The sequence below is a fragment of the Medicago truncatula genome, chromosome 4 (assembly GCF_003473485.1).
Source record: "Medicago truncatula cultivar Jemalong A17 chromosome 4, MtrunA17r5.0-ANR, whole genome shotgun sequence".
Taxonomy (NCBI): domain Eukaryota; kingdom Viridiplantae; phylum Streptophyta; class Magnoliopsida; order Fabales; family Fabaceae; genus Medicago; species Medicago truncatula.
Genome location: NC_053045.1, coordinates 64,316,162 through 64,333,731, shown reverse-complemented (window position 1 = coordinate 64,333,731; position 17,570 = coordinate 64,316,162). Strand labels below are relative to the sequence as shown.

The 17,570-nt window shown below is 32.8% G+C and overlaps 4 protein-coding genes across 6 annotated transcripts; 1 reads left to right on the top strand and 3 right to left on the bottom strand.

Annotated features, from left to right (window-relative positions):
• Positions 1-1,471: 1,471 nt before the first annotated feature.
• On the bottom strand, positions 1,472-3,436 carry LOC25494330 (uncharacterized). 2 transcript variants are annotated; one of them, XM_039832923.1, is made up of 5 exons: positions 3,319-3,436; positions 2,825-3,256; positions 2,276-2,394; positions 2,037-2,152; positions 1,472-1,938 (listed from the first exon to the last, which is right to left on the bottom strand). In XM_039832923.1, the coding sequence occupies exons 2-5, from the start codon at positions 3,237-3,239 to the stop codon at positions 1,668-1,670; spliced, it is 921 nt and encodes a 306-aa protein (XP_039688857.1). In that variant the 5' UTR covers positions 3,240-3,256; positions 3,319-3,436; the 3' UTR covers positions 1,472-1,667. The 2 variants fall into 2 exon arrangements, with proteins under 2 accessions (XP_039688857.1, XP_013458668.1); XM_013603214.3 differs by having other exon boundaries at positions 2,825-3,436.
• A 742-nt stretch (positions 3,437-4,178) lies between these two features.
• LOC25494329 (U-box domain-containing protein 35) lies at positions 4,179-5,546 on the bottom strand. Of its 2 annotated transcripts, none has more exons than XM_013603213.3 (3): positions 5,115-5,546; positions 4,762-5,005; positions 4,179-4,686 (listed from the first exon to the last, which is right to left on the bottom strand). In XM_013603213.3, exons 1-3 carry the CDS (start codon positions 5,407-5,409, stop codon positions 4,461-4,463), a joined length of 765 nt encoding a protein of 254 aa, XP_013458667.1. In that variant the 5' UTR covers positions 5,410-5,546; the 3' UTR covers positions 4,179-4,460. The 2 variants fall into 2 exon arrangements, with proteins under 2 accessions (XP_013458667.1, XP_039688885.1); XM_039832951.1 differs by having other exon boundaries at positions 4,179-4,688; positions 4,767-5,005.
• A 3,735-nt stretch (positions 5,547-9,281) lies between these two features.
• On the top strand, positions 9,282-13,144 carry LOC25494328 (phosphatidylinositol/phosphatidylcholine transfer protein SFH2). The gene is made up of 10 exons (XM_039833629.1): positions 9,282-9,534; positions 9,620-9,703; positions 9,773-9,826; positions 9,912-9,989; positions 10,125-10,178; positions 10,281-10,340; positions 10,426-10,521; positions 10,815-10,916; positions 11,055-11,135; positions 12,395-13,144. Exons 1-10 carry the CDS (start codon positions 9,466-9,468, stop codon positions 12,707-12,709), a joined length of 993 nt encoding a protein of 330 aa, XP_039689563.1. The 5' UTR covers positions 9,282-9,465; the 3' UTR covers positions 12,710-13,144.
• Positions 13,145-13,682: 538 nt separating this feature from the next.
• LOC25494327 (WEB family protein At1g12150) lies at positions 13,683-16,341 on the bottom strand. Its single transcript, XM_039833628.1, has 3 exons — positions 16,054-16,341; positions 15,627-15,805; positions 13,683-15,259 (listed from the first exon to the last, which is right to left on the bottom strand). Exons 2-3 carry the CDS (start codon positions 15,768-15,770, stop codon positions 13,718-13,720), a joined length of 1,686 nt encoding a protein of 561 aa, XP_039689562.1. The 5' UTR covers positions 15,771-15,805; positions 16,054-16,341; the 3' UTR covers positions 13,683-13,717.
• Positions 16,342-17,570: the final 1,229 nt, after the last annotated feature.

Below are 17,570 nucleotides of genomic sequence, written 5' to 3'. Positions count from 1 at the left end.
ATTTTACAATTGTTTTCTTTAAAAAAAAAATATATGCAATTTTTTTAGCGTAAAAAAGTAAAGGGAGAAGAAAAACAATTCTTTTAGCGTAAAAAAATATATGCAAATTTTTTTTTCTTATGCAATTTTTTTGAAGGAATAGAATAGAATGAGTGAATCTTGAAATTTTTATTTCAAGGAAAGGATTTTAATTTAACCCTCAAAAAATATTTGACTGGTGCTAGTCACACCCCAAAAAAAACAAGTTACACCCCAGAATGACTAATATACCCCTAAGTTGAACATAAGTAAAATTAATTTACATTAACCTAAATTGAATAAGTAAACTGAATTTACATTAACTCAACATAAGTAAACTTAATTTACATTAACCTAGATTGATTAAACTAAATTTACATTAACCTAGATTGAACATAAGTAAACTAAATTTACATTAACCTAAATTGAACATAAGTAAACTTACATTGACATAAGTAAACTAAATTTACATTAACCTAAATTGAACATAAGTAAACTGAATTTACATTAACCTAGATTGAACATAAGTAAACTTAATTTACATTAACCTCGATTGAGTAAACTGAGTTTACACTAACCTCTTATATACATGTAAACTGAATTTACACTAACCTAGATTGAAGGTAAAGTAAACTAAATTTACATTAACCTAGATTGAACATAATAAGTAAACTTAATTTACATTGACATAAGTAAACTAAATTTACATTAACCTAAATTGAACGTAAGTAAACTTAATTTACACTAATCTAAATTGAACATATCTCATACCAAAACAAACAATAAACAAATAGAAACTCATTGAAAATGAAATTCATGAAATTCACTAACCTTTATGAATATAATACAGATCAATAACAAAGATGTTGATTCAAATATTGGTTGCACATCTATGGTGATTTGTGGATGAAAGGGGGTAAGGGTTCAGAACGATCATAAAAGATGGGTTTTTAAAAATTTACATGAAGAGGGCAATTTTGGTATTATTGTAAAATTTTAAATAAATTTGGGTGTAACTAGTTTTTTTTGGGGTGTAACTAGCACCAGTCAAAATATTTTTATGTGAAAAAATATCATGCAATTAAAAGACATTTATTGTTTTGTTATTTTGTGGTGATAAGTGTTGACTACAATAGAAAATAAAATTAAAGCCTATCATATCAATTAATCTAAGCCATTAACCAATATTAGAATTAAAGATCAAGATTTTGAGTAAGATATTACACTTACTCTTGGAGTCAAAATATCCCCCTATATATATATATATATATATATATATATATATATATATATAAATTATGAGACTGGACTAACAAAATATGATAATGAATCTATAGAGATGGTTAAGTTTTCAAACTCCAATAGAAATGAAGAGCTTATAACAAAAAGTCCAATATAAATGTGAATATGTATTTTGTCCAGCTAATGTTTTAGACCAAGATTATTGTCGATCTTAAATGCAAAATTGAAAATGTATTTAGTCCAACCTGGAAATTTAAAAATATCTATGATTTGTAAGAAATTACAGGTGTTGACTGTGATGGTCTTTTATTCTAGACTAGACTATTCATTTGGTATCCAATCTCAATCACTTGGTTACAAAACAAAAACAAAAAAAAACTATTTGTATATACATATGTAATATTTAGTCATCTTGGTGATAAAAATCTGGACCTAAATAACCAAGATAGATTGGGCATGAAAAGCTTGAGTGGGACAAAACCATGGGATTCCTTAACTTGATGAGAAATTGTGGAACTGCTACTGTTTCTGTTTCTGGTGTGTTTTGAAGTACTGAACCCATTAATCATCTGATCGATTACTTCTTTTCCTTCACATATGATTTTGACATCACAACTTTCTTGTACGGTTTTTAACACCATGTCCGCAATGGAATTTTGCTTTCCTGGCCCTTTTTTGCTACTCAATATTCAAATTCAAATAATAAAAACATTTAGATCATGTTATTAATTAATGTAGTGTAGTGTCACACATGAGTTGTAGACAATGGTTGTTACCTTAGATTAGATTGGGTAGTTCCAATCACCAATTTCCTTATATTTAGATTCCCTACAAGGTCCACAATGGCTTCACCAACGTTGTCACCCTCAATAAGCATCATTTCTACCTTAACCTGTATGTTACCCTTTTCATTATTACTACTAATACTTCAAATTTACTCCATCAATACATATATAAGGTTTCATGTATGATGTATCCTATTGAACTCAACTGATTCAATATAGGATTTAGTTACCTCTGATTCAATACATAGCTTCATGAACTTCTGAAGGAGCAATTTCCTCTTGCTTTTCACTTGGGTCAAGTGGATGTTAACATGCTCTACATTTACATGACTCCTTGGAATCTTTCCCACTATTTAAACATTCAAGATGGTATAAATTTACAAACAATCAATATAAAGCTAATTTAGCACTTTATTAAATTTTTGTTTTAAAGAAAAAAAAACACACCAAAGATTTTAAAATTCCTAGAAACCAAGTACAATTAAAGTCATCAGTTAAGGCATGGAAAATGAAATCGTCTACAATATGGACTCTGTCCAACATTATACCAGGGGAGCGTCGGGACGGTGACAATATTTTTCTCAATGGATTGTCTAATATGGACTCTATCCAATGTTAGATTAGACCAAGGGGGCGATGAGTTAAACATCTAAGACCACTAAGAGACTTAGACACCATATTTCCACCCAAAACCAAACCTTAAGGATAAAGTTAAATTTAGTGATTTATGATTATGTTCGAGGTCAAAAACTATAACAAGAAGGAGTGAGAGTAGTTACATGGAGTTGGAATTAGTTTGACTTGAGGGAAAACGTGTAGGAGATAAACAGTAGTTGTTTCTGGTGTCACGGCATGTTTCAAGGTCCATGAAAGTGCTTCCATGCTTGAACTTCCACCATTAATATTTGTTCCCACTGCCACATAAACAACATCATCTAAATAATTGTGTATATCTAGAGAGAACACAGTACTGCTCTCACACCACTCTTCTTCTCTTATTGAATCCAATCTACTTTCCTTCTTCATATTTATCTCAAACAGCTCTTCTGAATCACCATCATCGTCGTCGTCTCCGAAATTGTAATCAAATACTTGGCTTTTCTTGAACCCAATAAAACCACAACCACAACTGGAGATTTCATCATCGTAGTAGTGCAAGCACTCAACATCTTTAATATCATGCTTAGTTGGCATCACATATAATGTTTTGTTCATGTCATCGTCTTTAATTTAATTTCTCTATGGCTCATCACTTATGCTTATTTGAGATTGTAGACGAAAAATCGAAGGCAAGCATATGTTGTACAAAGGAAGGTGTGTTGGTTATATGTTTGTTACATACCTTGGCCGAAAAGATTCCAAGTCAACTCAAATTTTAAAAGATCAATATTACGGATAGTTTAGCGTGCCAAAGCATCACACGACATTAATAGCCATCTAACTATGCTGATATCCAAGGGATCTTTTAAATTTGAGGTTTGTAATAGATTGATATTCAATTTTAAATATTTTATAGGAAAATATATATTAAAAATTGTGACAGTTTACTTTTCAACAAGTTAAAAATTAATTTTTTTCGATAATTATTTGCTATCAACGAGATCATTAACATGTGTTCTTACATAACTCTCACAAAAACTAATTTTTTTTTTAGAGAAACAAAGACGCAACTAATTTTTGATAAATCACAAAGACTGGTTTGAATGAAAGCACCTTACATGTTGTCCTTGTTAATAAATCAACTGTATTTGTATGACGCTACACAAGCATTAATCTTGCGCCAAAAATCATCCATTGACCGACTTGAGTCAGTCTTCACATGTAGTTTCCTATACACACGTAATAAATTAATGAATATTGATTGGGTCAAGAGAGAACCAGAAACAGAATATGCCTTTTGTGATGAAGCAATTGTGGGGCCACACACCCTATGAAAGTCAAATCACATGCTTTAGTTTAGTTTGTACTAAAGAAATATTTTTGTGTTTGATAATACAATACAAGGGATAATATAAAAAATGTTTGTCTGCTAATAATATTATAATCGTAATCAATTGTTTTCATTCAGTTTTAACACTACAATGATAAATGAAAGGCAAAACACAAAGCACACTAAATAAAAGCATATAAATGTTGAATTATGAAGTCTAGCTTTTATTCAGGATAAAAGTTGCTGCCTGCATACTGATGTGAAAAACTTCACTTATTATTTTCATAAATAGTAATGGACCTAATTTTATTGTTACTATTACAATAAAAAAAAAACATTATCAAATCCAATACAACATATATGAAAAGTGTATTCAATCATTCTGGTTTCAAAAACTAAAATTCAACATCCACTATTGAATTTCAAACCATATCCATCCATTACAGAGTTACTATCCCTTTGTAGTACTGCTATTGAGTAACACATCATTTAAACTTGGGCTTGAAACAACATAAAACTGAATCATTTTCTTTAGTGTTGACAAAAGTATCATCATTGGTAGCAGTAAATATCTGAGGAGAGGGTGAGGATAACATCATTTGCTCATTTACTTCCTTCCCTTCACATATAATTCTAACCTTGCAACTTTCTGGTGCACTCTTTAGTACTTGATCGCCCACACCGCCACTTCCTTTCTTTGATTTTGATTTTCTGTTCATAAAAGAAATTAATGTTTGATTTCTTACTACTCTAAATAAATAAAATAGTACATACATATATACATACCTAATTAGATGGGATTTGTTTGCTCCAATGATTAAATTGTTGATTTGAAGAATTGGAATAAGGTCGAGGATGGCCTTTGCAACAAAGTCACTCTCTATTAGGATGGTATCCACCTTAACCTTTGAAAGAGAGCAAGATTGGAGGAATTTGTGAAGGAGTTGTCTCCTCTTATCTTTTTCTTGTTCCATATAACTCTCCACCTGCTCAACACTCACTTGATTCCTTGGAACCATCCCTACTCCCACTGCATATTAATTATAATTATATATATATTATGGAGATTCAACAACAAGAAAGTATATCTATATATATATATATGTATATAAAAATAAAGAGATGAGAAATAATATTACATGGATTTGGAATGTGTTTGATTTCAGGAAACACATGTATGAGATAGAGAATGGTGTTATTGGTAGAGTGAGTAATAGGGAATAAGTTAGTGAGTGTCCATGAAAGTGCTTCCATGCTTGTATTGCTTTTACCAACTGCCACATAAACACATGACTCAGCAGCTTGTTCAATTTCATCATCATCAAAGGTTTCAATGCTGTCATCTACCTCCTCAATCTCATTGTTGTTGTTCAACATTATTTCGGATGAGTGTGAATGTTGCTCCATGATCTCCGTTGACTTGGCCGACGACATTTTTAATGCTTCTTGTTTGTTTGTGTATAATAGAGACCAATTATTTTACATGTTTGTGTTTTTTCTCTCTAATAAGAGAAGAGAAGAGAAGAGAAGAGAGAACAAGAGGAATGGGACCGTTCTTCTTCTGTATCTCTTTATTTTCATCTACAAATAAAAAACATAAAACATTGGGATTGACCAAATAAAACATGGTAAATTTGGATATTTTTTAGTAAAACTTTGGACAATTTTATATGGTCACAATTATAAATTCACATCATTTAGATGAGAAAAATATAAGCGTTTCTAAAAAATTTAGACGACAAAAAACATACACATCATTTAATTATTTTAATAAAAATATTGATTTTTTTCTTTTACTTTTTCGATGTGTGATTAAATAATTAAAGATGTGTTTGTGACCATGCAAACATCGGCCGGTAAACTTTTTATTAGACGAAGTTTAGGGTATAATACCTTGCAAATTCAAATAGTAATATTTAGGCTTAATTGGATATTTGGTCCTCTAAATAATTATGCGTTTACATTTTGGTTTCATAAATTGTAAAACTCACATTTTGGTCCCTTTGGTTTTGCTCCATTAGTCAAAAAGGTCCTTGAATATTAACTTTAACCTCAAATGTCTCAAGTGGACCAATCTTAAGAGTGTTCCACCATAGATCCTATTAATTTTTTTAACTTTAACTATTTGATCTTTTATTTTAAAAGGGAACAGTTTCAAATGAATGTTTATTCTCCATGGGTTGCTTGAAAAAAGAACCGGCGACAATGAGAGAAAGAAGAAGAACTAAAGAAATAATTTTCTTTGTATGCTTGGTTGTTTCCAAGTTTTATTAATTTTTTGGGTTTATATTCTTCTTTTTTCTGGGTTGTTGTGAATTGTGATGAATATATGAATATTTGATGATGAACAAGAGTGAGGGAGAAGAAGAGAGAAGATAATAGCGCTGGAAAAACTAGGTGTCGACGGCTCACTATAGGTATAATGGACATGCAACCAAACGGCTAATATCATATCAAAAATTTTAAACATTAAAAAACTAACGGAGGGGGTCAATTTGATTGACGGAGCAAAACCAAGGAGACCAAAATGTGAGTTTTACAATTTATGGGACCAAAATGTAAACTCATAATTATTTAGGGGACCAAATATCCAATTAAGCCGAATATTTAAATATGTTAATTTCCTTTAATAAAAAAAATTAAAGATAACCATTAAAAATAGTCGGTCCTAGTTTTTTATTGAGAGAAACTCCAACTTCTCTCTAAACTTTCTTTCTTATTCGTTCATCAAGGATGGGTGGTTTTAGGTCATGTGTTTTTTTTGTGATTTCGTCGTCTAAGTGTGGCGTTGTGTTGTTCGTCGTCTTGTGTGGCGTTTGATTTCGCGTCTTGTCGCGGTGTTCGTTTAGTTCCTCTTGAAAGATTAACATCAGTCAATTACAAATTCAACCAATGATTGGGGCGTCAACATTGCAGATCTGGAAGCATGTGAATTTCGGTGACTTATGTTTTATCAATTTATTTGTAGGCATTTTGCCGTTTTATGCTATTTACCTGGGTGTTGTGAGTTTGTTCGCAGATTCACCTTTTACGTTTTTAGCATATCTGATGTACCTCTATCAATTTGAATGAATGAATATCGTTTTGTTTTTGTAAAAAATAAATAAATAAATAAAGATGTTAATTTGTGCACGGGTAAATAAAAAATTTTGTCCTTGAAATCGTAAGAGACACAATAATTTTAATACTTAAATCTGTCAATAGGCAATAAGGTTTTGAAATTTGTATGATTTTAATAAATAAAAAATCTAAATTTTATCTTTCTATTAATAAACTATTAAGATGTTATTTATATTGTGGATGTTAAATGCATATGTGACAAGTTTAGACGAGACATGTCAAATCTTGAACCAAAGATTACAAAGTTGAGAAGAGAATCCTACAATCAAATGATCTAAATCTCTCAAAAAAAATAAAAATCAAATGATTAAAAAAAAACTACATGTGATAAGTATACATATGATCTAATTCATTGTCGATCAGTCGTATCTAATGGACTAAAATGTTTATTTTTAAGTATTGTGTCTTAACATTGAAGTCTTCAAATCTCTTGATGGTGTTGATTTTGATTGAAAATTGACAAGAAAATACAGTGAGAATCTCAATTTTCAAAGGTAGGCAAATTAAAATAAGATAAAATAAAAACTAAATCTTCCTCCTCCATGACCATGAGTGAAAAATAGTTTTTTTTTTTTTGAGAGAGTAAAAAATAGTTGACATTTATTGATACATTATATATAATTTGATCAAATGTTTATAAAAAAAATACTAGTATTCCAAAGTCCAAATAACCTTCTATTGGATATTCTTATATTCTTTTGATTGGTTATATAAAAAACAATTGATTGTTTAAAAATTAAAAAAAAATGAAACAAAATGATTGTCACTAGACGGCAGACGTACGTAATGTATGAAGCGTCAGAATTATCACAAAGATGGTGTGATATTTAATTGATTCAATTTTAGCATGATTTATTTTTGCATGTACCAAAACAAAACATCAGGGATCAAAAAGTAAAAAGTTATATATTTGAAAGGACTAGAAACTAAAAAATAATTTTAGAGGGACAAGTATTCATATGTGGTGGTTAAGTCCTCTCTTTTGTTTGGACATTTTGTAATCTTGACAGAATTTTGACATTTTCGTGATTGTTTTGACACACCTTGTACTGCATCAATCATGTTGTCCGTGGTAATATAATTCATTTTAACTTGTTCAAAAAAAATTAGAGGGACAAAAAGCTAAAAATGTCATGAACTAAAGACATATTAAAACTAAAATAAATGAATATATTCCCACTATAATGATATTTTTGAGATACTTTGATGGTAGTAGTATTGAGATTGAAAAATGATAGAATATGTGATGTGTACATGCATGTGAATGCACCAAACCTAGTAGAAGTCACAATGCTCTAATAGGAAGAAGAAGAAGAAGAAGAAAACAAGGATAGAGTTTATGGAACGTTTTAGAACAACCAGAGAATAAGACGCGGGAAATAGCCGGCGTGATTTACCAGTCAACCATAGTTAACACGAAAGAGAGAGAAATAATAAATTGTAGAATTGAATTATTAAGAAATGAAGTAACTTATTTTTGGTACCGTTTCAAAAGGGGTGGGTGAATTTTCGGCATTTCCAATTTGTAATATTTAATAAGAAAAAACGTATATTGAATATTTTTTTTTTTTAAGAATTAGGGTGCGTTTGATTTGCTAAAAAATGAAGGTTAGGACAGAACAACTTTAGTTGTCCAGTGTTTGATTTGTAAAACTGTTTCAGGTACAGGAAAAACTGGAGGCAAGGGACAGAACAAAAACTCATATTTTTGTCCCTCACCAAACCACAGCACAACTTTTTGTCCCACGTACAAGTTGTCTAAAATACCAAAATAGCATTTTGTCCCTCAAAAATCATATAAAACAAAAAATTACTCAATGCCATAAAAAATTTGTCATGTACTGTTCTGCCTTGTGTTGTACTGTTCTATCTTATACTGTTCTGTCCAGTACTTGTTGTTTTGCAAACCAAACACACCCTAAATAGATTATGTGGAAATGACTTAGCTACAAGGCACGAACACAAATACAAGACGACACCGATAAAATTTAGTAAAAATAAAATAATTTAATATAATTACAAACAAATGTCGATGTTGTATTGATGTCGAACACGACATAGAGACAAAGTCTTGAATGAGAAGTGTATGCGCAAGGAAATGGAAGAGATGACTTGGTGGTATGTATGTATGGTAGACCAGCGCACCTTTATTGAATCTTCTCTTTTTTTGACTTAACATGACATGTTGACTGACTGACTTCTCAACAAATTTATCTACCTCTTTCTTAAGTTGTTGTTGTTCATAACAAACAATATCTATACATACATAGATAGATAGATTACTTCAATCAATCTCTTTTTGTTTGTTTCTCTCTATTTCATTTATTTTTTTACTAAATAACACTTTTGAACTCAACTCAAAGCAATAAAATGGATGCTATGAATCAGTTGCAGGAATTAATCATCAAAGTTGACCACCCATTGCAGACAACTTTTCAGGTTAGTTTTGATCAAATAAATATATTGGATTCTTAATTAATAATAATAATAATAATAATAATTTCTCAACTCAATGATTGATCAGAATGTTCATCAAGGATATGTCACTGAAAACTTGACTCGCTTTCTAAAAGCAAGGGATTGTGATCCTTCTAAGGCTTATCAAATGGTATGTGCAACTCTAACTCTCTTTTTTTCTCAATGTATGTATATTCTCAAATCTCGATCATGTTTTCAGTTGGTTGATTGTTTAAACTGGAGAGTACAAAATCAGATTGACAATATATTATCTGTAAGTTTCTATTCTATTTCTTTATCGATCACCTCTATTTTTTTTATTTTTTTTTTACAAGTTTCTATGCTCATTTCTTTTTCAGAAACCAATTATTCCTGCCCATTTATATAGAACAATACGTGATTCACAACTCATTGGATTGTCCGGCTATACAAGAGAGGTGCTCATTCTTAATCATAATCTTTATCACATCTTTGTCGTGCCTTACTCGAAGCGTTTGCTTTTTGACATCAATTGAAATGTTATGACTTAGTAGTTAATTGGTTTATATCCTTCATTTTTCTTTCCTTTTTAGGGTCTTCCTGTCTTTGCAATTGGTGTTGGGCTTAGCACATTTGACAAAGCATCGGTAAGTTTAATCATTTCAAAAACAAAAAGGGATGTTGCTTTTTGTTGGAGCACTATCTATTACTCAATCTTCTGTGCTTATTTCCTATTTGTATGATTGCAGGTCCATTATTATGTGCAGTCTCACATTCAAATGAATGAATATCGCGATCGTGTAATCTTGGTGAGTATTATTATTTAGAGTCTTCATATTTAACCTATTATTTGACCTTTTTGTTCTCTTCTTCTGACCCGTGATATGGCTGTAGCCTTCCGCATCAAAGAAGCATGGGCGGCCTATTACCAATTGTGTAAAGGTTTTAGATATGACTGGCCTGAAGCTCTCGGCCTTGAATCACATTAAGGTACCTTTTAGTTTCCACTGCTACTTGATCCAACAGGACCAATAGAGTTGGTATAGTGAACAACTTTGAGAGCATGTTGAAAAGATCATTAGCAGGCCCGAACCAATAAACAGTTGTGTATCTGATACAAGTCAAACATAAAACAAATTTTTGCCCCAAAATTTGGAGTTGAGGTCTAACTTTTAATTTGTTGCTTCATGAAAAATTCATGCAGCGTAAAATGTTCAATTTTTTCCTACTATCCTTTTATCTATATGTCTTATATCATTGACTTGGTCATGCTGATGCTGCAGTTGTTAACTATTATATCATCCATCGATGATCTGAACTATCCTGAGAAGACGCATACTTATTTCATTGTAAATGCCCCATACATATTTTCAGCTTGTTGGAAGGTGAGCTATTATTGTTACCAAAAAAATAAAATAGATGTTGTTCCTTATGGCCTGGTTTCCTGCATGATATTTTTATTTAATATAGCATTGGAATCTGTATGGAGACCTCAGCAAGATGTTAACACTATACATTATCAGGTTGTGAAACCACTTTTACACGAGAGGACAAGAAGAAAAGTGCAGGTCTTATCAGGATGTGGACGAGAGGAGTTGTTAAATGTAAGATTTTTGTTTTTGCTTTTGCTTTTCTCCCTTGTTTCTTAGAGCAAGATTTTTTAACTAGTCAATAATTGAGATGTGAAGGAAAACAGTACTCTCTCTCTTATTTTCTGTTTATAATGATCTCATTTTTTGGATATATTTACTCCGAAAGATCGTAATAATAGCATACTGGACAAGAGGCCACTCTAGTAAAGCCATTAGTTTAGCAGGATGGAACATAGGTGCCTGCCTGGCATTTGTTTGCCTCAGATTAGAGAATGTCTCCATAAAGTTCTTGTATTTCTTTCATCCACATACATGCCCTTAATATTTAATTTACTATACATTGGAATAAAGCTCTATCCTCCTTATGACTCCACAAAGCCTTTGAAACCAGTTGTTGGAAAATGCTTCAAACTTCCAAACCAAGTCTATTAGTTACTCAAAACACCAACCGCAGTTGAAAGTGAAGAAAAACAGTATTACCTGTTCCAGAATTGGAATAGTATACAACATATACATTTGGAGAAAGTGCTCAAATAGTCTGTGGAACCTGTAACACAAGTTTTCTATGTTTATATTTCGATTTACAATCCATTCAACTAAACTTATTGAAATAAACTGTTAACTGACATTTTTCAAAAAAAATTTGGCTGGATTTGAAGTTTCATCACACACATCTTATTTTTTAAACTATTTTTTACCTGCGTAAATATATATCTCAACATTAACAGTCATTTTATCACACATTTATTGTTGTTTTAAATTTTGTAAAATTTGACATCAATACCTATTAATATTAATTATACTTCAACTTTTGATTCATTCAAAATCATTTTTTCTTAATGAGTAACTTCGTGTCATATTAGCATGTGTGTGCGCGCATGCGCATGTAAAGATAAAAGACCTTTGTGGTCCGTAAACGTTCGGTGCACTTCACAAAGTACGGAATTTTAGCCACTGATTAAAAAGATTAAGTAGCTTTTCATAATATTATCATATAAAATATTTTAGTTATATAATTCAACAATTACCTTTTAAATTGCCCCATTCATTTTATAAGACTCAAATCTGTTTATGAAAAGCGGCAGAACTGCAGAAGCCATTCCTAGAAGTGTATTTATTGGTTCTAAACTTCTTTACATTGTTTATTTTTATTCCTTTTACAACGCACACGGTAATTCTCTTCAAACATCAAAGACATGTTCTTTCTATAGTACTTAGTGTCTATTTTTATATCATCTAATTGAATTTAACAAATTAAATTTGGTGTGTAGATCATGGATTATGCATCTCTGCCACATTTCTGTAGAAAAGAAGGCTCTGGATCATCCAGACATTCAGAAGGTGGAAGCGAGAATTGCTATTCCTTGGATCATCCCCTCCACCAACAGCTTTACAACTACATCAATCAGCAAGCTAGACTCCGTGAAGCTGTTGCACCCATCAAGCAAGGATCATTTCATGTGGATTTTCCAGAACCTCCGGATGTGGATACAAGGATTGCCAAGACTATAGAGTCAGGGTTTGATAGCCTAACCTTGAATGGAAATAAGGAACGATTGAACAATTGGACTGGAGCACAGGCCTAATCCAAGACAGCTCAAGCCCAGGAACAAGAAGGAAACCCACCAGCTGAAGACTAGTTTAACAACTCAAAAAAAGGAAATGAAACGCTGCTAAAATAAGGAAGAAACAAAGGGTGTGTGACCCCAAACTTGTAGGAAACTGGAATGGCTCAATGATTTCATGATAGGATATATTAATAGATTCTCATAGTTATTTCAATTTGTATCTTCTTTTTTAATTTGTTAATTTGTAGAGTGAGGCCTTTAGTAGTGTGGAGAGGGAATGAAAAGACAGGTCCTTTTTTGGGAAGGGTATGCTAGAGAAAGAGTTATATTTTGTAAGGAATTTGGCACTGACTTGAAGAGTGTGCAACAATACAATAACCATCACTTACATCACAGTTCCAAAAATTTGAGACTGGCAATGCAACTAATACTTTTTTCATTTTAAATTTTAAATTGAGACCACAAAATCAATAGAGTACTACTAGTGTAGAAGCTGTTACTTATACTAAGATTTTGTTTATTGTGAATCCCAGCTTTGTAGCATTTCTCAATGAAGAGAGAAATGTCAGATAATAAGCAGAAGCCAACTATGGTCAATTTGAATGGCGTGTTGAGACAATTTATGCTTTATTTCCAGTAAGTTAACCTTCTTTAGCATTGCGTGAATGCACATAAAATGTCATTAAGAATAGCTACATCTTATGTTGCTGCCTGGAATTAGAATATACAAATAGACAAAAACTTATCTACTAAGGGTTCTAGGAACATCGAGAAGAGAAAACCAGCATGTTAACAATGAGAAATCATATTTGCACAATTTTCTTTAAGGTTTTTGTTTTTTTTCATTTAAGAAAGGTGGAAACATTAACATGGTTTCCAAACTGTATGGAAGAATTACTGCTTATAATAAGTGATCTTTCAGTGCAAGGAGTCTTCTTTTCTTCCAACGGAAAGGCAGAAAGCCAACACAAGAACCAATCATTCTGTTTTCTTTCCCATTTAGCTTTTGAATCTCTGCTTTCAGTTCTAGATGCTCAACATCGAAGAATTATCTGAACAATTTGATATCGGTGAAGATGTACTATCAGGTTGACGACATCTCCTTAATTCACGTTCAATTGCCACTTTTGCAGAATTTGCCATCTCTGCATACCACAAAGCCGTCTCCATTGCAGCCTTTGTTTCCTCAACAGATTTCAGGTTAGCTTCCACCTTTATGTCTAATTCATTTTTCCTCGTGTACATTCCTTGCAACTCAGCCATGATAACTGCCTCTTTCTTTTCTGCCAATTCTTGGTATTCCTTCACTTTTCCATTCAGTGACTCAAACTCTTCCTTTGACATCCTGATCTTTCCGCTGAATTTTGAAATCGAGAGTCTACTTTGCACGTCGGAGATAATCTTCATCTCTTTAATGGCTTTTTGTTCTGCTGCTTTTGCTGCTTTAGCCTCTTCCAAAACAAGTTCTAGCTTTTTCTCTGCTTCTTCAGCCGCTGCTCGGGATGCTTCAGCTTCTTGCTTCAGTTCCTGAGCCTTTCTGCTCATCTCTTCGGCTTCTCTTCTTGCATCTTCTGTCTCCGATTGTAGCTTCTGGATTTTACAACTTTGCATGTAGAAAACATTGGCATCCACGGTACCTGGCTGAGGCCCCGCCTCTTCTGCGCTCTTTTGCATTTCACCAGTGAGGTTAAAAGCAAGAACTTCTGCTGCTTGTTTCTTATCCTTAAGTTCATCTTGCTCTTTCTTCACTTGTTTCAATTCTGTCCTAAGAGAAAATACTAGCTTTTTAAGGGAGATTTCTTCTGCAGCAACATCCTGTAGTGTCTTTGTGGCTTCTTTGAGTTCTGAAGTTAGAAGTTTCACAGAATCCATCTTGGAAGCATGGATCTTTTTCATCTGCTCTTGAAGAACCTCAATCTCTGCACTTGTTTCGGCAAGTTTGGAGTCTAGACTTTGGATTAGTTCTGGATCATCATATTCATTCTTTAAGGCCTCCAGTTTTTTCTGTGCTTCTTCTTTTGCAGTTTTATAAAAGTCGGATTGGGTTTCATTTTGTGCAGAGGCAAGCTTCAATTGTTCTATCGATGCTTTCATGGTTGCAATTTCCTCCGAGAGTTCACCGATCCTTTCTGAGTTTAATTTTGCAGAACGCTGAGCTTCTCCTGTTGCCTGCAATGCAGCTAGCTTTGCCTCCAAAACTGCATCAAAATCCTGCCTGATTTTCGTGAGTTCTTGCTTGGAAGAATCTAGTTCGGCTACCTTAGTCGTATACTCGTTTCTTGCATTTTCCAGTTCTTGTTTCCAAGCTTCATATCCTATAGCTTTTAGGGATAGTGTCTTTTCAAATGGTTTGCCCATATTCCTCACAGCTTCAGCCGCTTTGATTGCTGATTCCTTGGATTCTCTCACATTGTTCAGCTTGGTTGTCAAACTCTCAAGGGTCTCCTTGGCCTTCTCAAGGTCAGAAAGTGCTTTAGCTTTCGTGGTCTCAGCACTAGCTACGTGTTTCTTTAACTTACATAATTCTTTTTGGGCCAGGATAAGTTGTGTCTCCTTTTCAAATACATTCTGCAGATTACCAAAGAAGTGTGAAACTTGTTTAGGTGTAACTAACATGAAAAATGAAATCATCCTCAAAATGTGTCTGCCATGCAATGCTATGGACGTATAAAAATAAAAAGGTTTTCCCATGACGAGAGGGCCTTTTGTATTGTTTGTGTCAAATTGCCTAACATCAGGTATTGTGTGAAACTTTGGATATCAAAAATTTTTGACTATATCTTTCTTTCCAACATTTAAAATGTCTAGGATTAAAATGTTTTGATGAATATTCAATGTGATATATATCATAATGTTGAAAATTACAAAATCATTTCGTATGAAACAATATATATAAAAATATAATATGGTATAAATTATTATACTTGATATATACCTCTGATGATCTTCTCTTGACAGCGAATCTGTCCCTACGGACTGCTACTTCACCAAATAAACTAACAGCAGCTTTGACAGATTGGAATGGAACCCTTGTGTCAATCTCTCCAACCTCTCCCCTTGGAGAATCCACCTTTCTCATATCTTTGCTCTAACTTGGAAATATATATAGTATATCTGCAACCAGATCATTCTATTGATTAGACAACGTATATGAATATGCAACGCCATATATTTAATATGATATGATTATACCACATTATAAATATTTGATTTTCAAAGACTTGATTATCTTAAATATTTATTTTGTTTCATTGAACACACAATGAAGATCGAACGGCGTATGTATATGAACGAAAATGATCACAAAGCTGCAGGCACCTTATTATTATGTTACAAAAATGGAAAACAATCTATATTCTTACGTGAAAGAAACAAAGATGAAGGATGAAAAGCCCCTCTAGGTAGAATGAATCTCCAAAGCAAAGGGCGTTGGAACTCAAAAGAACCCTCTGATGAAAAAGGTAGGTTCTTTGAGTCCAACTTTACATTTGAAAGCTCTTGGCCCTTTGAAAAGAAAATAATCTGAGATAATGGTTGGTTAAATCTGTTAGGATGAAGAATTAGTTATTCTATTTTAGCACAAGGGACAGAGAGGTTTGTGGATGTGCTGACAGTATGTACCATTAACCAACCAAACAGGCTGGTCAAATACAAAAATGACCTTTTTCCTTAATGTATTTGACAAAACATCAACCAATATAATATATTTGGAAATAACACATTAACTTAGGGAAGGGTCCTTAAGGTTGCATAGTTGTCATTCTTCTTGCATGGTAAGGATGGTTTAGGATTATGATCTACAAAAAAATCTTGTTATCAAGACAACAAATTCAATACCGTTAGATCCTTCTCTAAGATGAGAGTTTGTGTTTTCAATACAATACATTTTTCTCCTCCTCCTAAAAAAATATTGTGTTTCCTTTTTATGGATTTATGGTTGCGATGTGATGTAATTAATTTATGTGACGTTGGTTTTTCTAGAATCAATAACATGATGATGGGTCATATGGATCAATCCACAAGTTAACTGTTGTGAATCCGGTTCCAAACTCACACCAATGAAATAAACAATGATGTGTGGAGCAAGAGATAGTGGTAATCAATGAGAACAAATGGTCTCCAAGCAAACAACAACAAAGCAGCCCTAGACTAGTGTATAGCAAAACCACACAAAGAGATAACAAAGCATATACAAAATAAGAAAGAAAGGAAGAACAAAACACCGAGAAGATTGTTGACCCAGTTCAGCCAATGTGGCCTAATCTGGGGGAGAGAGCAGCTCTCCAATCCAATATGAGAAAGTGTTACAAAAGGTTACAAGAACTCTAGCCTTCAAGCTTTACACATGAACAAGCCCTAGATTCTACCATTTGGTGTTTCCCCACTCTCACAATATGAACCCTAAAATCCAAGGTGATTACAATGTTTTTCCCAACTCAAGAGACACTCTCAACAAAGACACTCAACCCATTGGTTCCCTCCTTTGCTATCCAAGTTCTCTCTCTAAGCTCTTACAAGCTCTCTTAAGTTTTTTTTTTTCAAAAAAGCACAAGAACACAATATATACTAGTCTTCCTCTGAAGAAATCATGCCACGATTTCCCAAGATCGTGTCACGATTTGCATCTGACCCAAGGTAGACCAGTCCTTATCAGGGATACTTAACGAGCAAGTTTCTGAATCGTGTCACGATTTCCCAAGATCGTGCCACGATTTTGGCGTCCTGCAAACTAGCTCACGGCCCCTCCAAATCGTGTCACGATGCCAAAATCGTGTCACGATTTCTCTATTCTTCCAGACCACAAATTTGAAGCCAATATCAACATTTCTCCACCTTGACTTCTAATTTGGTGGTGATGTCAGTTTAACCATCAACCACC